At 40.2% G+C, this 22,793-nt stretch overlaps 6 protein-coding genes across 9 annotated transcripts; 3 read left to right on the top strand and 3 right to left on the bottom strand.

Annotated features, from left to right (window-relative positions):
• Positions 1–199: 199 nt before the first annotated feature.
• On the top strand, positions 200–5,994 carry Strump (WASH complex subunit strump). Its single transcript, XM_065481165.1, has 18 exons — positions 200–353; positions 591–758; positions 812–917; positions 970–1,161; positions 1,221–1,420; positions 1,476–1,701; positions 1,754–1,894; positions 2,533–2,820; positions 2,875–2,992; positions 3,048–3,164; positions 3,212–3,447; positions 3,502–3,753; positions 3,802–3,984; positions 4,094–4,350; positions 4,403–4,665; positions 4,718–4,901; positions 4,951–5,328; positions 5,626–5,994. Exons 2-18 carry the CDS (start codon positions 637–639, stop codon positions 5,753–5,755), a joined length of 3,393 nt encoding a protein of 1,130 aa, XP_065337237.1. The 5' UTR covers positions 200–353; positions 591–636; the 3' UTR covers positions 5,756–5,994.
• On the bottom strand, positions 5,902–10,122 carry LOC135937866 (retinal homeobox protein Rx-B-like). Of its 2 annotated transcripts, none has more exons than XM_065481169.1 (4): positions 9,622–10,122; positions 9,063–9,255; positions 8,801–9,000; positions 5,902–7,583 (listed from the first exon to the last, which is right to left on the bottom strand). In XM_065481169.1, the coding sequence occupies exons 1-4, from the start codon at positions 9,896–9,898 to the stop codon at positions 7,096–7,098; spliced, it is 1,158 nt and encodes a 385-aa protein (XP_065337241.1). In that variant the 5' UTR covers positions 9,899–10,122; the 3' UTR covers positions 5,902–7,095. The 2 variants fall into 2 exon arrangements, with proteins under 2 accessions (XP_065337241.1, XP_065337242.1); XM_065481170.1 differs by having other exon boundaries at positions 9,063–9,165; positions 9,622–10,118.
• A 3,890-nt stretch (positions 10,123–14,012) lies between these two features.
• On the bottom strand, positions 14,013–16,666 carry Rad17 (Rad17 checkpoint clamp loader component). 2 transcript variants are annotated; one of them, XM_065477955.1, is made up of 12 exons: positions 16,468–16,666; positions 16,195–16,410; positions 15,985–16,141; positions 15,750–15,933; positions 15,587–15,700; positions 15,194–15,534; positions 14,964–15,142; positions 14,556–14,701; positions 14,390–14,499; positions 14,283–14,334; positions 14,186–14,230; positions 14,013–14,124 (listed from the first exon to the last, which is right to left on the bottom strand). In XM_065477955.1, the coding sequence occupies exons 1-12, from the start codon at positions 16,495–16,497 to the stop codon at positions 14,082–14,084; spliced, it is 1,617 nt and encodes a 538-aa protein (XP_065334027.1). In that variant the 5' UTR covers positions 16,498–16,666; the 3' UTR covers positions 14,013–14,081. The 2 variants fall into 2 exon arrangements, with proteins under 2 accessions (XP_065334027.1, XP_065334028.1); XM_065477956.1 differs by having other exon boundaries at positions 15,988–16,141; positions 16,468–16,664.
• Positions 16,667–16,952: 286 nt separating this feature from the next.
• On the top strand, positions 16,953–18,110 carry LOC135935543 (dnaJ homolog subfamily C member 30, mitochondrial). The gene is made up of 4 exons (XM_065477961.1): positions 16,953–17,168; positions 17,234–17,508; positions 17,563–17,793; positions 17,848–18,110. Exons 2-4 carry the CDS (start codon positions 17,245–17,247, stop codon positions 18,007–18,009), a joined length of 657 nt encoding a protein of 218 aa, XP_065334033.1. The 5' UTR covers positions 16,953–17,168; positions 17,234–17,244; the 3' UTR covers positions 18,010–18,110.
• Positions 18,111–18,252: 142 nt separating this feature from the next.
• Positions 18,253–20,160, bottom strand: emei (transmembrane protein 161-like emei). The gene is made up of 6 exons (XM_065477958.1): positions 19,982–20,160; positions 19,503–19,922; positions 19,228–19,439; positions 19,059–19,175; positions 18,620–19,008; positions 18,253–18,507 (listed from the first exon to the last, which is right to left on the bottom strand). Exons 1-6 carry the CDS (start codon positions 19,982–19,984, stop codon positions 18,317–18,319), a joined length of 1,332 nt encoding a protein of 443 aa, XP_065334030.1. The 5' UTR covers positions 19,985–20,160; the 3' UTR covers positions 18,253–18,316.
• Positions 20,161–20,575: 415 nt separating this feature from the next.
• YL-1 (Vacuolar protein sorting-associated protein YL-1) lies at positions 20,576–22,451 on the top strand. Of its 2 annotated transcripts, none has more exons than XM_065477960.1 (7): positions 20,576–20,834; positions 20,899–21,025; positions 21,085–21,235; positions 21,289–21,480; positions 21,540–21,704; positions 21,765–21,909; positions 21,967–22,451. In XM_065477960.1, the coding sequence occupies exons 1-7, from the start codon at positions 20,701–20,703 to the stop codon at positions 22,316–22,318; spliced, it is 1,266 nt and encodes a 421-aa protein (XP_065334032.1). In that variant the 5' UTR covers positions 20,576–20,700; the 3' UTR covers positions 22,319–22,451. The 2 variants fall into 2 exon arrangements, with proteins under 2 accessions (XP_065334032.1, XP_065334031.1); XM_065477959.1 differs by having other exon boundaries at positions 20,577–20,834; positions 21,955–22,451.
• The last annotated feature ends 342 nt before the right edge of the window (positions 22,452–22,793 follow it).

The raw sequence follows: 22,793 nt of genomic DNA, 5'->3' as shown, positions 1-22,793 counted from the left end.
ATTAAAATTTAATAGAAACAGAATAAAATAATATTTGGTATTGAATGTTGAATCCATTATGTATGATATTTGATAATTCTCATAATTCTAAACAACGTTAGCACAGTCACTATCTGTTCCAGTTGGCAAAATTGATTATTTCTATTAAAGCCCATCCCCCCTAAAAACCCAACCACTCCCATCTCTCTCACCTGACCTGCACCCGACTAGTGACAGGAAAGAACGAAAACACTAGTGTTTTGAGACTACATTCGAACAAAATCGTTGGGTTTGGATTGACAGTTGCCTGATCCTGGTGCCCTGGTTGAGGCCTTGATAAGCCTGCTGGATTCTTGCAATTACGTTTTTTCATGGTATGCAATACATATCTTTTATTATGTTATTAGAGGAACTCATTGTTTTCTTGTCATGTTTACGATGCAGGGATAATGGACCTTCATATGTATCATACGTCTAATTATCAATATTTAATTTAATTGAATTAATATTATTTATTTTATTTAAAAATTCTATATAAAATACACAATGGCTCATCATGATCTTTTATTTATTATCTATCATTTATTTAATTTTATTTCTTTTTATTCTAGGGTGCCTTGAAAAATATTCGTTGTTGAAGAAAGGACATCATTCAAGATGACAGAATTTTTGTCTGGCAACAGCCCTTGCGAACGATTTGTTTTGGGTCTCGTTTCAAGAGGAAACTATATCATAGCTGAGCTCTTGCGTGTCAAAGAGACGATTCCAGAAGAATTTAAGTATAAAAATTTCAATAGATTTGTCTTCAGGTGGTTATTCTATTTTTTCTTAGAACTGTGCCAAAGAAAAGGCAACCACAGAGCTTTGCAGATGTCATTTTTGACTTCAGCTACTTCAAAAATGCTGACGATATTGAGAAAAAACTGGAGAATAATTCGGTTTGACAAGCAATTTTGTTACATGCCCAAAAAACGAAAGTTTTAATTTCAGCGCCTGCAAGAACTAGACGCTCTGCTTCGGGAACGACACACAGTCACCTTGCAGAGCTGCTACGTAGTTTTGGAAGAAATCCACAAATACGCAATCGACCTGAACCAGCTGGTTGCAGACCTGGAAGGTGGCAAGTTTCTCCAGCAAAGTCTAGAGTCGATGATGACTGGAAACGAGAGCAAGCAGCTGATGGTATTTGTTTTGTAAATTTCAATTTATTTCATTTGAAATTTCACCCACTTGCATTTCAGTGTGAAGCCTTGTATTTGTACGGCGTCATGCTGATAGTTTGCGAAACTCACATTCCTGGAAGCGTAAGGGAAAAGCTGCTAGTCAGCTGCTACCGATACAACGCTCAAAATGCCAAGTCTTCCGGCACCTCGCTCGACGACGTTTACAAACTGATGCGATCTTGCAGTTCCACGAGCCACTTCCATGAAGACCTCTTCATGTTAGGACCTTATTGATCAGCAACAGGCTGAATTTAAATTTTATTCGCATCTCAGGAGGGTTCCTTTGAATGATGACTATGTGGAGCAAGTGCTCGACTGTCTTCGTACGGACGACATTTACCACCAAGTGGTCGCCTACCCCCTTCCGCAGCATCGCAGTGCTGCTCTGGCCACGCAGGCTGCCATGCTTTACGTTTGCCTCTACTTTTGTCCCACGGTGCTGCACAACCAGGTTCCCAAAATGAGGGAAATCGTCGATAAATACTTTCCCGACAATTGGGTATGATAATTATTGAAAGGGAGAAAAAGTGGCTCTTAAAATACTTTTGCAGGTTATAAACGTGTACATGGGATTGACTGCAAACCTGGCGGAGGCGTGGGAGCCTTACAAAGCGGCCATTGCCGCGCTTTCCAACACGCTGGACTCTTCCAACCTTAGGGATTACTCATCGAGGAGGCACGAAAAGCTCAAGGTTAGTTTCAAAGAGACCAAATGTCTAATCTCTCCGTGGTGCAATTTCGTGAATAAGATTTCCTTTTTTTGGAATCTTCTTACTGAGCCCGTTCAAACAAACATCAATGTTGATGCTGTAGGTCAAAGGTTAAAGGTTTTTTCATTTTGGTTTAAAATTAAAATTTCAGGAATGAGCTCACGATTTTCGAATTTGGAAAATTTCCCTAATCACTTGTGAACCCGAGTGAATATTTTAAGAGTGAGTTTCCTAATTGATTTTTGAGAAAATTTGCAAGAGAACTTGAAAAACGCGATTTATTTGTTTTTGCGCCTTTGAATTGCGGGTTCTAATTATCAGAATTGCAAAAACTACCATCCATTAGACTCATCTTGACCTCCCCTGCCTAGCTAAAGGGTTTAGGAGTGTTAAAAAACTTGTAAAAAATTCTACTCAATTCTAGTACATAGAAACACGTATTTCAAGGTTTTCATGTTCACCAAAAAGGATTAAATTGATAATAAGAATTTTATGGTTCTTTGTGATGAGATTGAGTTAAAAGCAAAATTCGCATAATTTTAAAGGAAAAAATTGCCGTTCTTGCTTTCTTAAATTATCAAACTAAACGCAGTGCATTAAAAAGACAATTATTTTTGTAGAAAATCCTTCACCAGAGCAAGCAGATGCTGCTCGAAGGCTACTTGAACGAGGAATTTGTCCTGAGCCATGTGACCAATGTGATAGCTTTGTTGAGAGAGTGCAACATTACGTTGCGCTGGTACATGCTGCATTCGGCTGGCCTGTCGCCAGCCGCTGAGAGCAACAAAAGGAGCAAGCACGCCCAAGACCTGATGATGCAAGATTCAAAATTTAACGCCAAAGACATATTCCAGCTTTTGCTCAACACCTCGCAACTTGAATTAAAGATTAAAGAATTTTTCAAGCAGGTATAACGTCAATTTCATGTAAAATGAACGAATGAAAGTATTATTCTCATACAGTTGCTGAAAGAAAAGTCAGTAAAGTGGACTGCGCACCGACTGGAGTCTCAAGAACGACTACAAGAGTTGTCAGATTTATTTTCAGGCACTAAAGCTCTCCCGAAAGTCAACAAAAATGGTATTAAACTGCAACATTTCATCTATATATTTTAATTAAACTAAAACACGGGCAGAGAGTCTGCAAAACTGGTTTGCCGAAACAGCCTCCACTATTGAATCGTTGGATATTGAAGAGAAAACGTCAAAAAATAAAATCTTCAACCTCGTTCAAGCTTTGGAAGAAGTGCAAGGTATATTTTCTGAGATTGTCCAATTCCAAATTTAATTTTTGTTTTAGTTTTCCATCAGCTGGACAGCACAGTAGAAGTGCGGCAGTGTCTGGAGGACACCAGAAACCTGCTCAAAAGAATGCTGAGATTGTCAACCGTGAAGGAGGAGTGGCTGATCGCGCTGCAGATTATTGGCGACTTCAATTACGCCTGGGTCATAATCGGCAGCTACACCGCAATGATGCAGAATGGAATCAAAGAGGACCCCCTGCTTGTCGGCAGACTCAGATCCATCTTCATCAAAGTGATTACCTACTCTTTTCACAAGAGTTAAATTAAATAATTTCCTTTTTTTCAGCTCTCTTCAGCGATGGAAACGCCTCTGATAAGAATAAATGAATCGGGCAGCCAGGACCTGCTGCAAGTGTCCCAGTTTTATTCAGGCCTGTTAGTAGCCTACGTGGGAAGGGTGCTGCACGTGATTCCGCAAATGACTTTCACGCTGATGGCCAGAATCATCGACTTGCAAACCAACACCCTTGTCGAGTTGCCAACAAGACTGGACAAAGACGCGCTGAAAACTTACGCCCAATTGAATACTAGATACGAGGTTCGTCTGATTTATGTTAACTGGGCTCGAAATTAATTTGCATTTCAGGTGGCTAAGCTGACTAACTCCGTAAGTGAGTTTGCTGAGGGAATTTTGACCATGAAGAGCACGCTCATGGGCATTTTGCGGGTTGATCCAAAGAAGATTTTCGAAGACGGCATTCGGAGAGAGCTGGTGACTCATGTTGCAGACACTTTGGACCAAATTTTGGTGTTTAATCCAAAAACAAAAGTGAGTTTATCTATGGGGCAACACCTCCACACAACTCATGCCACTTAAACGATTTTATGAAAGAAAAATTTATAATATTCACAGTCCTCGTCATTTACTTTGTTTTTAGGGAGATCTTGAGTCAAAACTGAATTCACTGGGCAAAGCGATGGATGGATATCAAAGATCGCTGGGCTACATGCAAGACTACGTGCGAATGAACGGTGTCCAGATTTGGCAAGAGGAAATGTCCAAGCTGTTCGCCTACAGTTTGGAGCAAGAGTGCGCCGAAATCAACTCTTCCTTCTCTCCTAAAACCGTGTCACCGAATTCGGTTAATTTCATTGGTCGATTAACAAGAGAACTGATCAGAGTATCAGATCCAAAGTAGGATTTAATTTTAATCTTTATTCCAAATTTATTATTAATTAATTTTTAGAACTACTTTTTACTCTGGTGATAAGGACGCCTGGTGCGATTCCAAGACGAAAGCAGAAGTGATGAACTCGAAAACCTTCCTGGCCATTTTCAACTCGATTGGAGTTTGGGGTTTGTCAAGCGTAGACAAGGTGCTTGGCCACATGATTGCAGCTGAGCTGAATTTCTTCCTGCACAACGTCTACAACGAACTCTTGCAGGACCGAACTAACCTAGAGCTCTTTGGAAAAATTTCAAAAACGCTCTACTCCTCGGAGCTCATAGGTTGGTGTCTTGTTCGTGTAATAAAATCCGTGATTTTAACTCCTGCATTTAGTTAACCCAATGAGTGCGTATCCGCAACTGGCCATGCGCCTGCAGAAAACGATGCCAACCTTAACAGAGTCCGCCCTGAAAATCGGCCAAATGCAGATGATCAAGAAGAGTATTTCGTGCCAGCTCAAAATCTCTATTCACTACAACGCGCAACAACTGAACAACGTCCTCAAAGCATTCAATGAGTAATATAACTGCACCACATTAGAATAAAATTCTAAAATTTATTTCCAGTTGCTTGCTGACTGAAATCAAAGCGCATTACGTAGATCCAAGGAGGGCAGCTCATCCAAAAGAAAACGGCGATTTGCTTCCCGAGCTGACCACCTACTTGGAGTGGATCGGGGAAACGGAGCCGGCCCTGAAAATCTACACTGCCTCGCGCAGCATTCCATATTTGTCCCTCTTGATGTTCCTGCTAACCATTTCTCAAATCAACAAGATCAACTTTCCCAAAAACGGGGATTCGCCGTCAGTGAGCGGCGGAATTGACGGCTCGATTTTCACCTTGGGCGTGCACACGGTTTTGCACCACTTCCACTCCAACGTCTACGAGCAGTTTTCCAATTACTTCAGTCAAGCCATTAATTCCTACTTCAGTGCCAATTTGCAGTGAGTTGCTAAATATTTATCAGATTGGATTTTCTTAGTACGTGAGACTGTTTTACTGGAAAATCAGGGAGAATCACCCTCATGGAGCTTATTTAATTGAGGTTATCTCGAGTTCTAATGACGCTAAAACATCAAACTTTGTGCCTCCAACAACTTAGTAAACTTAACCCTATTTTTTCTATTAAGATTAAATTTTGGCCCAATTTGTTTTCAACGCGTCAAAATTAGCCTCTTTAATATTTTCCTAAATTTGAGGCAAAATTGTTTTGTCACAATTCCTTTTGTTTTGTGTTGCAGAAACAACCTGAAAACCGGAAGCATCCCTCAGGACATAACAAACTGTGTTGCCTTCCTGGACAAGATCTGCTTGCTGAACGGGTCAGAGCAGAAAACTGCGATTTCAGAGGTCATTCTTAGTCAGCCTTAGAGTGAAATGCTCTCTATAATGTTGCCTGCTGGGTCATTCAAACAGGTATTAAATTATTAAAAAGACTGCGGTGCGTTGAGAGGGTACAATCAAAATCCAATTTATACTTTTATATTTTGTCGATTATAAAAAATATTTGCTTGAGATGAATTTCAAACATCACAACTCTTTATTGAATGTACAGTGGCGCTAGATTTAATCAAAGAAAAAATAAAAATGCACTCTAATTCCGTTTGAAATGGCTAGTCTACAGATTAAAACCTTAGCAAATTACAAAATAGAAGTTCCCTCGCTAGATAATTCCTTCCGTCCGCAAGCATGGCGCAAAATGCCTCCCTCGAAAACATCCCGGTCGAAAACCTCTACATTCAACGGACAGATTTCAGGGTTGTACTGGGCTTATACATTTTTGCAAAAAAAAAATACTTGGAATCTTGAAAAAATTGGCGAGCCTCGTTCATAATGAGCCCAACAATAATTTGTGTTTTCTCTTACTGATATCCTGCAGTTTGAATTTAAAAGATATTTTTCGTTAGTCGCAGTTTTCAACTTTAATTCTAACGTTTATCTGATTAATCAAATTACACGCAGGCTTTTTAATTCAGAGACTACGAAATCTAGAGCAAAAATCATAGCAAATTCGGAAAGTTAATTTGCAATTTTAAAAAAATTATCTGCGAATAAATTTCCCAGAAAAGTTGATTCAATCCTACCAGAAACAAATTGAGCTTGATTTTATGGTATTTAGAAAATAATTAAAACTCTAACACAAGCCACGTGATTTTCCCTAAACATTAAAATCCCGAACTTTTTTAAAATTACGAGAATTTCACAACATCACTTAATTCGTTTCGATGAGCATATATATTACAAAAATTTTAAGTTTATTGTAATCCAACCACATTTCAAGAAAATAGGGTAGTCTTAAATTTCATAAAGAATTTCCATTTGATATTATGGGAGCTATTCCTGGGGAAAATTGTCATCTCTATTGAGTGGTAGCGGAAAACACCATAATCTTCGGATTGAAAGGTGTGCTCTTTATTGTTTCAGAATTTATCCTGCTGGAAAGCAAAAACACCAAGCCCTTCAAATTTTAACTCTTTCGATTTTTTAATATTTGCTCATGACTTCGACTGAAAAATAAAAAAATAAAAATCCGGTCTAGAAATTAAAAAAAAAAACTGATAGTAAAATGCAACCCTGAAAAAACACGTCCGCATTTGAACAACTCTCGCGGAGATTTCAACTGTGGATTTTTGTCCGGGGTCACTGGGCCGCGCAAGGCAACCGTGGCGCGTTGTGTCGTGTGTGTCACTTGTTAATCTGCAGCGAGTCCATCAATTGGGAAAAGGGGGCAGGCCGACGTAGGGGGCGTCGGGGGCGGCGTTGTCGACGACCTTGCCAGGGTCGTTGTGCAGCGAGTCGTCAGGGTGTTCGAACTCCTGCCGCTCGTCGTGCTGCATCAGCTCCTCCTGGTAGTCGACGCCCTCCTGCGAGCCGGGCTGGCCGTAGTCGGCGCCGCCGGGGTTGCCACTCGCGGGCATGGCGTACTCGGAGGGGGTGCGCATGCTGGGCAGCGCCGCCGACAGCAGGAACGTGTCGTGCATCGAGTAGGGCGCCGGGTAGCCGCCCACCGTGCCGCCGGCCGAGCCGCCGAAGTTGAACGAGTACGGCTGGTTGTTCGGCGGACTCGGCTCGTAGCTCGGCGCCCCGCTCGTCGACGACACCGATGCGCCGCTGCTGCTGTACGACCACGACTCCGGCACCGTCGCCGACGCGTTGAACGCACCGAAGTTGGGCGCCAGGATCGAACCCGTGCTCGGGGCTGAAATCAAACGATTAATATTATTGCTATTAGACTACATTTAGGTACAGGCACTCTGATTTTGGTCAAAATTTGTCGAGGTGTTTCCCTAGCAGCAGGGTTTGCCAATTTTTTCATGCGCTAAAAAACAGCCAGAAACGATATTTTCGCTTTTTTCGCTTTTTTCGCTTTTTCCTGATTTTTGATTCTTTAACGTTGCATTGATTAATTGAATAATTTACGTGTTGATTTCGTCAAATTCCAATTAATCAATACAACGTTATAATTCAATATCACAAGGAAACCAAACAATCATAGCATTAAAAAACAAAAGAAATGTTCCTTCTTGCAAAAAACCACCAGATTTTGGTGTTATTTTTAGTTTTTGAGAAATTCCCACTTAGAAATTTTTTGCTCTTCTTTTTTTCAAAACCTACCTAGCAGAACTTCGGCTTTTAGGCTAAAATTCCAAAAGGTTCCTCTTTAACATGGGCTCAAGGTTTGCGAAAGTCCCGTAGTGTTTGAAGCTGCCAATAGATGGCGCCAGCAGTTACTTCCGCTTTTAATTCGGTTTAATGCTTATTCTACTCTTAAAAGTTTTCTTTTGATTGCGCTGAAATCCCGTGTCTGCGGCAATTGGCTGAACCAAATTTTTGATTGAGCACATCAAAAGAAATCTTTTTAATTGTAGGATTGAGTCGCAGCGGAAGTAGTGCCTTTTAAAATCGTAAGTATACGGTGGCGCCGTCTGTTGGCGACTTCAAACATATGGTGAATTGCAACTTGCCCACGATGACCAACTTCGTAGGTCAAAGGTCAAGGTCACTAAAATAAGGTCAACGTTTTCAAAAAATCCGTTCAAAATGTTTAAATTTGAGAAAAAGCCACATTACATTTAATTTAAATTAAAATCTATTAATTGATGCATAGTTTTAAAAACCAAGAACAATTGCAATCATAGTTTTTTATGATGTAATTAATAAGGTTTAAATTTTCTGAAAAATTAATCTTTTTTCATTAGTTTTATTTTTTGATTTTCATTCCTCTCGTCAGTGTATGAATTTTCAGGAAAAATTTCCAATATTGTGAAATAAATCGTGATTTTACTCAAGGAAGACCATGCTTGATTAGCAAGTCGATTTTCTCAGAAATTAAAACCTGGGAAATTTTTACCTCTTTCCCGATTTTCAGAGAATTTTTGAGGCAAAAATTACTTTTCCGAATTCTGCAGCACTTACTTGCATTGTTGAGATATTGCGTCTTTCTCGGGGGCTCCCTCTTGCGCCACTTGGCTCTCCTATTCTGGAACCACACTTGAACGCGTGATTCGCTCAGGTTGAGCTTCAGTGCCAACTCCTCCCTGGCGAAGACGTCAGGGTAAGGCGCCCTTTCGAAAGCTCTCTCTAGCTCCTCGAGCTGATAAGCCGTGAATGTGGTTCTGCGCGGAAAACAAATTTTATTCACATTTACAAACATTTTAGAAAAATCGACTGGACTCACCTAGTCTTTTTCTTCTTCACTCCGTTCGCGTCGACGTTTTTCTTGCTCTTCGAGTCGGACTTTTTGCTCGACACGTCGGCCCCGCACGAGAACGATAGCTTATCTGGAAATTTTAACTCCTGCGAATGAACGGGTATGCAACGCGCTCGGCAACCTTGTGCAACAGGTTGCAGGTGTGAAATTTCCGTGGAAACTTGAACAGGAGATTTTCAACGATTTATTTTTTATTAATTTCGTTTATTTTTTTGTCATGGGTGAAGCTAAACATATTTAAATCAAAGCGTCGTCAGAATTTTTTGGAATTGGCGTCAAGTGCTGGACAAAAAGAGCGGCCATATTGCAACGTTATCAGTGCCATGGCTGCTCATGTTCAGGATTAATTAATTGATCCTTGCCGATTGTTTGTTTTAAATGAGAAAATCCGAAATTGAGCAGTGATGTCCGCTCTCTGCTTTGTCTAGCAGGCTAAATATTCCGACTCGAATCTGATTTTTAGAATTTATTTAGCTTCACTTTAAAAAGAAAATTACCAAATAATTTACTTAAACGTTGGACTAACCTGAGTTATTGGTGCTCTCGATCCTGGAGGTGGGGGCGGGAGGCGGCTTCACCTTGAGGTCGGGCACGGAAAGGTGGTCGTTCGGCGACGACTCGAGCTTGAACATTTCGGCCTGCGTGAGGCCGAGCACGACATTGATGGAATGGAAGTTGGCCACCCTCGCGGCGGCGGCGGCATTGGCCTTGAGGCCGCCTCCGACCCCACAGGTGCCGCCGCCGCCGCCGCCTCCGGCGATGGGCGCGAAGTCTGGGAAGTCGTCGAACGGGCCGGCGTCCATGGCGATGGCTAAATTGGCTCAATCGGTGATTAGTGCAGTGCGCAAGGCCTCTCTTATTTGTACTTGTTGAATTAATTCGAACGATGAGAGAAGATATCCAGCGCCGGGCCCGTCCGTAGTCAATTTAAAAGAAGCTCAATTAAATCAACGCGCGGCGCGTAATCAAAATTGATGCAACCAAACTCGCCGCTCTATTAGCACTTAAATTCAGGTTAATAACTGGAAATAGATTCCATCCTGCATCCAATTTATTAACGTCCCAGCTCCGCCCTCGCCCGCTCCTCCGGGGGCGGCGCCGCCGCCGCCGCCTCGTCCAATGTCAGGCCCGGCCGCCAGTGCGCAGAGCTGCAAGGACAAAGTCTGATTCGCTCTGCTGGCGCAACTACTCATCCCAGGATATTTGCTCTGTCCGGGGATATTTGTTCATAAAAATAAATAGCAACAATGAAGAGAAGGAAAATGCGAAAATTGGAATTTATTTGTCCGAAGAAAATATTTTTCTTGCCAGGGCCGGTTGGTTAAATTTTTCTAAAACATTGTCACTATTAAATTTCCTCTAAATGTTATTAAAAACTGTTCATTTTTGTCAGTTTTAAAGATCATAGTTGATATAATTTTGGAACTCGCTCGAAATTTAAAAAAAAATCCATAATTTAAAATCGTTACAGTAAAACTGTTAAAAATATTACATGATTTAAATGAATGTATAACGGTGAATTGTTTTATGAAAAACTGAATAAATTGTCGTTTTTTTTTTGCACAAAATATTTTCAAAAAGTCAACAATTTTTGTTAAATTTCGCACGTACTCTGGAATTTCTAGCAAACAAATTTTTCTCATATTAAATTTATGAAATCATAAGAAAATGACTTACAAATTTAGTTTAAAAAACACCAGTGGTCCTTTGGGAACTTAATAAGAATATTTTAGTTGGAACTGATGTGGGATAATTAATTTTAAATTCTGACCGCAAACATTAACTTTACAAGGGCCGAAAACCTTCAAAAAGACACCAAACTCGATTTTATTATTTGGCTTTTGAACCCTGAAAGATGCAATTTTCCTCAAATGGTCTAATTTAATTATCTAGTCAGTGTTCTAAATTTGACACGAAATATCAACGTTTGGCACATTTTCATTCTCGGCTAAGCGGCTTCAAGTCGGTTTTTAAATTTCAAATACAAATGAAACTTTTGCAAAATTTCCCTAGCTAAATTTTTGCACTGAAACCTTGAAAAAATCAAATTCCATCTAGAGATAATATAATTTCCTAAAAATGTTAGGACAAAAATTGTGAAAAAAAACTATTAAGAAATTGATCCATATTATATTTGCTCTCGTCTGCGCGTCTGCAGCCCTTGAAAAGCGGCCGGGCGTGTTGCACGAAGCCGCGGCTAGGGTCGTCAGCTTAATTGACTCCAATTGAACCCAATCTAGTCCAATTGAAGGTCTGCGTTGCCAATTTTCCTCCAGCATTTTCTCCGATACAGCGATGGATCCGAAAATCCGCGAAAATCTGCATCAACACACAAATTTTTATTCAGAATTGTGCAGACACGCGTCTGATCTGTACTTTTGTGTCCAGCGCGCAGCATCTGGCGTGGGAAGTCTGTCAAGGGTGACCGCGTAAAAGGCAGCGGCACACGCATTTTGGCCGCGTGGCACTGGCAGCCGAGCGAGAAGTGCTGGTACACATTATTTATAATAAGGAAACGCTCGCACGTTTTTTTTCTGAAGCCACGAGCAGGGGTGACGATTTCTCAACGCTATATGGAAGCAATTATTGAATTGTGTCTGCACAGACGTCTCGAAATTAAATTAGATGTTTTGTTGTTGTCAAATTTGATAATTTTTGCAAATTGATTTGGATTTAAAAAAATATTGAACGAAATTTGTTGGAAGGGTTGCCTAAGCAACGATAAATACTGTATCAGATCAAAATTCATAATATTGCCTCAAAGTTAGCGGGGTTTTTAAGAGGGAAATTTTCCTTTTTCTGCTAGAAAATTTAAAATCCTAAGTAGCCAACATTTGGGCCCTACACGTATAAACAAAAATCCAAAATTTGTTTTACGGTTGTTTCTCTTTTTTGAGAAAATCGAATCCAAAGTGGAGAAACGTTTTTTTCTCACCCTAATGTTCATTTCACTACGGAAAACTCAAATCTGGACTTCCTTTGAGCATAATACCAATGGTAAACCACCCATTTCCCTATTCCCTATCTCAAAAGATCACCCGTGCACAAAGATGACGTTAATTTTGAAATAAGGGAGGATTAAAATGAAACCCTTTTTATTCGTGTCCATTCTGCACAACCCACAAATAATATCATTTAAAAATCAAAAACAAGTTTTCGATTAAAGTGGATCGATACAGGGTGACAATTGAAAATAAATAGAATTTTCATGCAAAAGAAGCAGTTCGTTGATCAATTATTTTTTTTTCTACAATTTTCAGAAACTGTTGCGCTGTAAATTTTGTCCAAAATTTACAGCGCTTGACCGCATTTTCTTGGCAGATTTCGATTCCTCTCGTCGAGATCTGTCCAACAGCGTATGAAACCTTTGAGGGAAACTCTTTGTTGTGAAATTAGATCAGAATTCAAGTAAGGAAACATTCCTCACCATATGAAAAGCATGCTAACTTTGCAGTCGATTTTCTAAAAAAAAATTAGAGTCAATAGTATTCAACTATGATTTCTAAGGGATAAGTTCGTGCATTGGCAACAAGCATTTTCTTGGATTTAGCAGTATCAACCCTCTTTAAACAATTAATGTGTTTAAAAAATAATTCGAATAAAAATATTCACTAAGAATAATTAATTTTCCACTTTTCCCTGTGCCTCTCGAAGCGCAGGAGTAACGCACACGTCGCTCACTTTTCAGTGAGTATTTCTACCCTCATGGGGGCGCGCGTACGTTGGTTTGAGGGTGCGAACGCGAACGCCAGCCACCCCTTGGTGATGGCATGGGGGGCACGTGGCGCGCTGGCTGATTGTTTGACGCCGTGTGGAGCGATGCGGGCACTTTCGCCTCCTCTCGAGCTGACCACACTGGTCACATTGTCTCACTTTCCCCATTATTTATCAAGATGCGGCGCATGCATCATCAAAAAGCCATGTATATAATTTATGCCCCGGCTGCTGCCGTGAATTTGTTGAGCCGCGGCAGGGAGGCGCGGGCTCGCATAGTGGCGCATTATAAAATAAAATGTGTACGAATACGGTGCGTGGGAAACGTAATTGAATGCGCTGCAACCAGCACTTTATAGCTCTTGTAATTACTGGCACGATTTAAAATTTTTACCAATTGAGACGCTCATGATAATAAATTTGTCTGCACTATATTCTCATAAGTGAAAAGAGCAAATTAATAAAAAAAGCCAAAATGATTTTATGTTTGAAAATTAGGGAAACATTTGCCAGCCTACCGTTTAAGTTTCTGAGTTAAGACTCAAAAGTTTGCATGCTACATGCTAATCAAGCATTGTCTCTCCTTTGTAAAACCACGATTTATTTTGCAATTTAGAGAAATTTAGAGCATAATTCATGCACTATTGGATTGATTGCGACGAGAGCGATCGAAATCAAGTGAAAAAATATTTAAATTATTCGAGAAATTTGGTTTTTGAAAAATCTGAAATTATTGTTTATCAAAATATCTTAAATAATTTCCTCCGTTGTATAAATGTGTTTAATGAGAATCGATACTGTCAAAATCTGAAAAATCGTTGTTCTCGATGCATAACTAATCCCGGACAATAAGGAGTAAATGAAAGCCAAAATTAAACTTGGTAATTTTTTAGAATAGTCACTGCAGTTAGCACTCATTTCAAATGGTGGGGACACAAAGACTTACAACTTACACCGTTAATTATATTTCGATGAAATAATAAGGAGTCAAAATATGCTTGCCAAGAAAAATATGTCTAATTGTTGTAGATTTGGGTGAAATAAATTGGCCAACTTTTTAATCTTAATCAAAGCAAGACTTCCAGCCGATTTTTTCAGAAATTTGAACGGAAAACTGCAAAATATTTTAGCTCTCCCAGATTTCAGAGAATATTAAGTTTTAAAAATTCAGTAATGATCCAATTTAAAAGAAGAAAAAAACGATTTTGGTTCGTGATGAAGAAAACAAGTTTTATTTTACTTATATACACAGGCTGATTCTTTGTGATCTTTTCAGTCACTATCAATCTCCACGATTTTGAACTCCGCATCAATCCTAAAATATACAGTACATTGTAAATAAAAATGTTCAATATTAAATTTGAACTTGCACTCACTCATTCCCATTTTGGGAAAGTCGATTTGGAGGCACACTCGGTTTCCTGACAGCCAAAACATCAGTAAAAGAATTTTAATTTAAAAATATTGACTTACAGAAAAACATGAGATCTATCGAGAGGTAGTTTATTTACAACAGACGTTTGCGCTGCAAAAAATTGTTAAAAATAAAGATTTTAGAATTCAGTGACAATAGAATATACCATAGCTGAGGCCATGGGGTTGGATCAATGCAGCAAACGGCAAGAGTTCAGAGAGGAGGGCACTACTAGAGGCGTTGCTGAAAGGGAAAGTCCTCCTTGCATCCAAACTCCTAGAAAATTTCATAATTAATCTAATTATTATTTAACCTTTGATTAAGACACGTACAATTCTTTGAAACCAGCTTCCGCTTGGATGTACTTTGGTTTGCGGTGGCTTTTGAAGAACGATGCTCGATTTTTGTCTCTCTTTATGGACATGATGCCGCGTGAGGCAACGTGCAGCCCTGTTATGGCCAGTGAAGGTCTGTCAAACTGCAATTAATGGAAATTTAAAACGCGCATATGAATGTAAGGAATTTGCGAGATTTAATTTTCCAAAACTCGCTCTCAGTACGCTGAACGGCTCAGAAAAAAAAAATAATTTTACCGAGGGGTTTGAAATTTCAGCTATTTAGGGGGTGCAGGGGAAGCATCCCCTAAACAAAATAGATCAGAATATATGGTAATAGAGCCAAATAAACTTTTTATTAATTTTTTTTTTTTTTGGTTCAAGAGCGAGTTTCTTTTTTCTAACCGAATTTGCCAAGAGGCGAGAGGCCAGCTCCAGGTTTTCGGCGCATTTTGCTGCTGCCTGAATGTCTGGCATGAAGTCCAGATAATTCTCCTGCAAGAATCCAGTAAACATTTCCGATTTGTCCGTCACCTTTTCAACAATTTGACTCGGAGACGTTTTCAACGCTCCATTATCCTCTCCTGCAAATCACAAATTAACAAAAAACTAGCACAAATTCAATAGAACCCTACTTTTGGCATAAAGGGCTTTGCTTATCACATGAAAGAAGTCATCAGGAGCGTCACGCCCGCCAATTTTGGCCAGTTGCTTCTGCTGCCCCTGCTCGTCTAGCCTCCGCTTTTTCTTCTCTGGCGATTTTTGTTGGCTTTTGCCTTTCACAGCGTCCGCAGCTCCTTTGGTGAAACCTCTGAGACAGGCGAACTGAAGCGTGTTGATGGCTGACCTGAGGTCTCCGCAGCTTGACTGGCAGATGCTCTCGATTATGTCTTTTGCGTTCAAATTCGATGGCGCTTCTTTCGCCGAAATGTCGCAGAGGACTTTCTTCAACAGCGTCGGCGCCATCGGATTGAATCTGGATTTGTATATTATTTGCTTACTATCCAACAAGAAGGTGTTTTAATTACGTGAAAACATCAATGCCATACTGCCTGATGAGATTTTCAGGAATGAGCTTGTTGAACACACTGTCTTCTCCGGTAATCATCACCAAAGGACACTTTCCAATCTGAGAAAATTCCCTAAAATTACAGGTTAATTTCCATTGAAACTAATTTGAACATTATTTACTCTAGAATTTCATGCAATGGTGTAGGATCTCGGAGAAAACTTGCAGGCCAGTCTTCGACCAAAATTACTTTCTTGCTTCCCGTCAAAGAAAATAAACTGCGAAAGCGGCTTCCTTTGATCACAAAATCTCTGAACATCTGTCTGTCACTTTTGTAGCAATCAAATTCTTTGTTTCCAGGAAAATCTGGGAAATCCGATCAAATTTAGGTGTACATTCTATATATGGGCAACTAACTACCATTTTCTTCACTGAAGACTTTAAAGTTGCTGAAATTGCTTGGTGTGATCCACTCCGTGACGTCAATTCCCAGATTTTTGGCACAAACCTTCACTGTAGTACTTTTTCCACTGCCAGCTGGACCTTTCACGAGGGAAAACTTAGGGACCTCCGGCTTAGAAAGAATTCTAAATTAAAATTCAACCGTCACTGTTTACTAAAAATTACCTGGATTAATGCTAGTTGAAGCCAGTCATAGACACTCTCAACCTTCTTCTTGTGCACAGCCAGGTTACCCACAGATTTAGGGCAGTATTTTTCGACCCAGGGAATTTCATTTGAGTTTGATTTAATTCGAGGGGTTGGTTGGGAACTATCCTGCCGGTGCTTTTTGGCCGAAGGTGCGGAGCCCGAGGGGATATCCCCAAATGAAGGCACTACCCACTGAAACATAAAAAATTCTTCAATGTAAGAACTCAACCAACGGTCAAACCAACCAACCTTTGACAGTTTTCCCTTGTCCTGGGACATGATGTCAACCAATGTGATAGTGATTGTTGCACAAAATAAGAAAAACTTTTCAACATTCAATAAAAAAAGGTCTTCGTGCTTTTGAGGAATAGAATTTTTGGCCTTCTCGCTGCTTGCTGCTTTCGCTTTCAAAACTGCTCAAGTGCACAGCTCACTGCCTGCACTAGTGCATAGTGCAGTAAGACTGATGGTGAATCGACCAATAAGATCACGGGAATGAAACAACTATAAACATTGCGGGTTGATAGAAAGGAGTAGAGGCAAATTCTTCAAAACTCAATGCAATAACCGAAATAACGCAACAACTATCTATAATCTAATTCAAAATTAAAGATTTAAGTTAAGTTTGTTTATATTTTTAAAACCTACTTGCACACAAATACAAAAAGTGCGAAAGTTTTTAAAAATTTACCAACTCCTTATCAAACCACTTCTTTTCATTGTTTTGTTCCGAACTGATCGATCGAGACAGCTGATTTTCACTGGCAGTCTGGCAATGTTATTCTTTTGCTGCAGGAAAAGGACAGGAACAGATTAATGCCATTTAATCAGTTTACACTTACTGCCCGCTGTATATTTTGCCAATTTGACCTGATACAAGCGTTCATAGGCATTTTGACGAGTTGCAGAAATGAATAGATTTCGCACCTGACATCACCACACACACAGAAGTACATCATCTATAATTCATAATTAGGGCACCAAACTTTAATATTATATAAATGATACTTTCCAGAAAACACCATTATGCAAGTAAACGCAAAGACTTTGGCGGCGTGGAGCTGTCACCAGTGCGTTTTACCGAGGAAATTATTCAGTCAAACGCAGAGGATGATCGCTTCTAGCGCTGGCAAGAAAACCCACTACGATTCCTTAGGGGTTGCGCCCACTGCGTCCCAGGGCGAAATCAAGAATGCATATTATAAGCTGTCCAAAGTTTACCACCCAGATCGCAACAAAGGGAGTCAAGAGGCAGCTGACAAATTTAGGCAAATTACAGAAGCTTATGAGGTGTCTTGTGCTTGATTTTCTTTCGCCTAATATTTAACTAATAATTTTTTGTAGACTGTAGGAAATGTACAGAAAAGAAGAATGTATGACAAAGGAGGACTATTTGAAACGCATGTCGATATGCAAGAAACAGAAGAGCAAAAGTCCGTTTCCAAATTTTACAAGTCGAGAGGGATGACTTATACGGGTAAAACTCCCATCTACGATTTTGACGAATGGTCCAGAGAGCACTATGGGAGGACATTCGCCAGAAGAGAAAAAGCCAAAGAACGGCACCAATCAAAAGTAATTGCAATTCAAAAAATTTCACTTTAAGATTGTTTAATATTTTATTTTCAGATTAATTTAAACATGAATGTGAGAGATCACAACGAGTCACTGACGTTTATGCTTCTTGTGGCATTTTCGGCTATGATTTTTGGCGGCTTGTTGGGCATGAGTGGAAAGGAGGACATTGACCGAGTTTCAGATAAACAGAAGCACAACAATAAAAAGGGATGATGTGCGTAGATTGTTTTAGATCTATAAGCTGGTTGCTGGCACAACCAGATTCCTGAAGTTAATTTAATTGTTGATAAATAGAAAAAATTAAAACTAACAAACCTTATTTTTTTACTGGTGACCTCCATATCGATAAATATTTTAAAACTCCTTAAATTCCCAAAATAGCTAAGAGGGCATCAAGAAATATTTGCATTAAAATCAAATGGAGATATTTCGCATTTAAATTAAACAGATCGTAACTTACCGAATTTTGGTAATTTTTAATAACACAAACAATTGAACACTAGCAATGGCGAATGTCAGTCTAGATTCGTCCAAAGTAGGACTGGTATGCAACACCTAAACACACTGATGAAAACCAGGTGAATATGCACCACCAGGTTGCGAATCCAAATAATCCCCTGAAGACGTCGGTGGTAAAAATCATGCTGAGGCCCTCACTTCCTCCTCCAGTGATCGGGCACTCGGGGTCAACTCCGGTCCATGAAAGACCCCCTGAGAAACAGATATTCGATGTAAATAAAACGATACTTTTTCATAGAATTACTATAAAGCAGTCAGAAAAAAATGCAATCATGACAGCAAAAAAAATGAAAAGAAATCTCACCTAAGGTTTTGTAGACTAGGCTTGTGAAAAGAATGAGAAGAATTGGTGCCAGGTACTGGAGGGCGACGACACACAGGTAGTAAAATACAGCTGCCACCTTCTGCTGTAACTCTTTATTGGTGATCCTGCCTGCCTCCTTTTTCTGCTCCTCGAGACGCAGGTGGGCCATGTTGAGATACGCTTGGAGGTAAATGGGCATGAGCGAGACCCGCAGAGCCACGGCGGCCATGATGCACCACAAGCGGAAAGACTCAAATGCAGCCTCTGAAAAATGTTTAGGGACGAGAACATCCCGGCAGATTGGCCGAATCCACAGGACGACCAGAATAAAGGGCGCGATGAAACTAAAATTCATCAAGGCACGCAAAATTGGCCTCTCCTCGCAGTACCTATTGCAGGAAATTAAATTCTGCATCATGAATTACTGAAAAATCCTCACTTTAAAGAGTCTTTGTGCATTTTCGCCATTCTAAGTCCTGGGAAAATGTATAAAGCGCCGATCACGGAACACCACACAGCCAGGCAAAGCTTCAGAATGAGCTTTGAAGCAGGTCCCCTTTATCGAAACAATTAATAAAAAATTTCAGTCGAAATCAATCTCATCATACTGTGTCTCCATGCCCTGATAACTGAGCCACTGAGAGGCTCCACTTTGAAACGAGGTATAGGCCTTCTCCAGGCCGAGCTCCAGCCTCTTCTCATCGAGAATGAGCACCACCATTGCTACCAGAAGGTACGCTGAAGCAGCGACGATGCAGATCGATCTTTCTCCGAGACTTTCTTCTCCTTTGAAATACTGAAGGGCCAGCTGAGCCAAGATCTGAAAAATAAATAAATTATTGCATTCCATTTTAAATTAATTCATTATTTTCTTTCCGCCCACCTTGAAGGCAAACGCGACAACCAGCAGACACCACAAGACCGACAGCCTGGCCTCGTCCTGCGGACCGGTGAAAAGCTGAACGACCTCGGACAGAATGACAACGAAGCCAGCGTGAATGGCAAAGTCAAACAGCCATTGGTATTCAGAGTAATATCGGAGGTGCACCACGTCCAGCGCGCTCACCGGCGCCTTCTCCAGCTGCAGGTCGAGGTTGCGAGGCACGTGGAACGTGTCGGAGGACTCGCCCTTTTTCTTCTTGGGCACTCCTGCCAGTCCTCGCAGCTCCTGGTCCGTGGGGTACAGAAAGCGGACGAGACCCGTGCTGCACAGGAGCCACCGTCCCAGCGAGTAGTGCGGCCCCAGTTTCTGCAAAACTGAGGCCACAGCCATCGTAATGACCAGTTGTGCGCCTAACACCGCCTACGGATTAAAATTTGTTTCAAAAAATTTGGCTCATTTTACAAATTTTGGACACTTACCATGTGCGGCAGGCTATTTTTACCACTGAGCTGTATAATAGAGTGGACCGTCAGAACTGTGCTGGTGCTGGTTGTAGGCGTGTTACTGGAGTAAACAGTGTTGCCAACATGCCAAAACTTGAAAACACTGTGATATGTGCCAAAAACGATGCTTTCAGGATTAGATTTTTGTCTTGTTTTTAGTTCCACGTTTCATACGGCTTTATTGGTTCGCTGTTTATAATTTCATTTTCATTTTTGCTACTCAGAATCACCCAGAATAGCGATTGAAAACACTTCTAGCCGTGTTTGTGCTGCCGCTTTTATTGTTGGTGAAATAAAACCAATAAATAATATTATTTATTATGAAATTGTACTAATAATATTATTTATTGGAATTATTGTTGATTGAAAAACAATTGTTAATTCACTATTGAAAATTGATGTTTGAGAAAATCATATCCTTAATGAATGGCTGCTAGCTTTTAGCTTTTTCCCCTTTTTTCATTATGCATGCTTAAGAGTACGAATACGCGGTTAAATTCAAATAACGCGCATCCTCAGTTTTACCTATAGTTTTAAAATTCATCAGATGGCGCTAAACTCGTTCAGCCAAAATCAGAAAATAAACAAACTGGAAAAAGAAGACGAATTCTGTCAGAAATCATAAACCGAAGCGTAAAGTTTAGTGTCATAGATTATTTAAAAAAATTGTCATCCGACAACGGCAAGAAGGAACCATGGCCGCATCAAGAGAGAAACGATCAAATGCTGGCACTCGCATGTCCAAACTTCTTGACGAAGAGGAGGAAGATGAATTTTACAAAAATACTTACGGTGGATTCGAGGATGCTGAAAATGACCAGGAATACAAGTAAGTATTTTATTGAATTGTGTAAGTTCTTTCCAGCATTAATCTACTGTTAATTCTTTTGCAGATCGGAAGACTCGGGCGATGATGATGTTGATTCAGACTTCAGCATTGACGAAAATGACGAGGTTATTTCAGACCATGAGGATGATAAGCCAAAGAGGGCAAAGCGGCTTGTTACTAGAGCGTACAAGGTCTGTTATATTGGATTAAAAATCGCTCATTTATTATTTAGCTCGTTTTATAATTCCAGGAGCCTAAGAAGGTTACCAAAAAAGAAACCGCTGATGTTACTGACAAGCCATTTCCTTTCAATATTCCCGATGACCAAGCGGGGCCATCAAATTCAACCCCAGTCAAAAAGCCTGTTGTCAAGAAGCAATTGAGTGCACCTTCTAAATCAGGTTCGTGTATTTAATTAATATAAATAATTTTCTCTATTCTGAAAATATTCTAGAGAGAAAATCGTGCAGAAAATCAACAGCTGCGAAGTCGGCAGAGCTGAGGAAAAGGGTAAAACAAAGGGATGAGGAATATCAGAGAAGGAGGAAAAAGATGAAACTGAAAGAGAAAAAGGAAGAGCCCATGACGCAGGAGGAGCTTCTCGAAGAAGCAAAGGCTACCGAGAGGGAAAACATTGCCTCACTAGGTAACCCCAAACAAAAGCCTGACTTTGTATCAGCAATTTATTTTGTTCTTTCTTTCCAGAGCAATTCCAATTGATGGAGCTTGAGAAGAAGAAAATCAGACCTGTTAAGAAGACCTTCAAGGGTCCCATGATCAGGTATCATTCTTTTGCCGCACCTTTGATCGAGGAACTGCCCAGCAGTGAAAACCAGACCATCGACGTCGACGACACCATGGTTTCCATTGGTAAAAGATACACGAAATAAACAATAAAACTTGGACTAAACACTTCTGAAAATATCTCAGATGAGCCCAAAGAGCCAGAGATCACACCAAATGACAAGAAGTGTGAACGAACGCTGATAACCTTTCCAGACGAAGCAACATTAAAATCGCTCTTCCCGCAAGAAAAGCGACCTATCAGGCAGCCCAGATTGTGTCCATTTGCGAGGTAAATTATTTATTTGTAAGAGAAAAAACTTTAAATATTTTACAGAAACAATAAAAGGACCATCGCCCGATACTACGACCCTGTGGTCAGGCTGCCCTACTCGAACGTGGTCAGTTTTCGCATTCTGAGGAGCACCTACGAGAGCAAACTGGAGTCGATGGGAGACAGAGCAGACCCTGAAGTGGCGTCGTGGATCGCGTGGCGCAAGAAGCAGCAGGAGCTGCGCACCCTGGTGGCCAAGAAGCTGCAGCAGATCGTGACGAATATTAGGCCCCAGCCTCAGCCCCAGACCGACCAGACTGCTGGGCCAAGCTCGTCTGCCAGCACCCCAACCATAATTCGCACAGCTGGACAGACTATTCTCTCTGGGGCACCAACAAGACCCACAATATTGATTCCTAAGCAATAGTGAATTGTATGAGATGAGCAGAGATTGAATTTTCATTTGTGTCGAAGTTTTCCTTTGTAAATTTGATGGAGATGTCCAGAAAATAGATTGAACATTAATTTTTATTAAAGCAATAAGATTGTGGTAAAAATGAGTTCAAATTATTTCATTGCAAATTAGTAGAGATCACCTAAAATTTAAGGTTACATAAAGACAACGCGTCCCTTGGTTATTGGACATTATTAAAGATAGAAAAGCTGGCAATGGAAAATTTTCCAATTTTAAAGTGGCAATAATTGAACTTAAAAGTTAATTGTATATGTATGAGGATGGAAAAATTGATCAAATTGTTATTTTGAACACTGAATCAAATCAAAAACTATTATCGGATTTTTCCAAATTTCTCAAAAAATAAAACGGGTTGAAATTGATTTCTTGCTTGATTTTTATTCCTCTCGTCGCGATTTATCTAATGAAGTTCGAATTATGAGCAAAA

Source organism: Cloeon dipterum, chromosome 2 (assembly GCF_949628265.1).
Source record: "Cloeon dipterum chromosome 2, ieCloDipt1.1, whole genome shotgun sequence".
NCBI lineage: Eukaryota > Metazoa > Arthropoda > Insecta > Ephemeroptera > Baetidae > Cloeon > Cloeon dipterum.
Note: the sequence above shows the minus strand (reverse complement) of the source record. Positions and strands in the feature narration are given on the sequence as shown.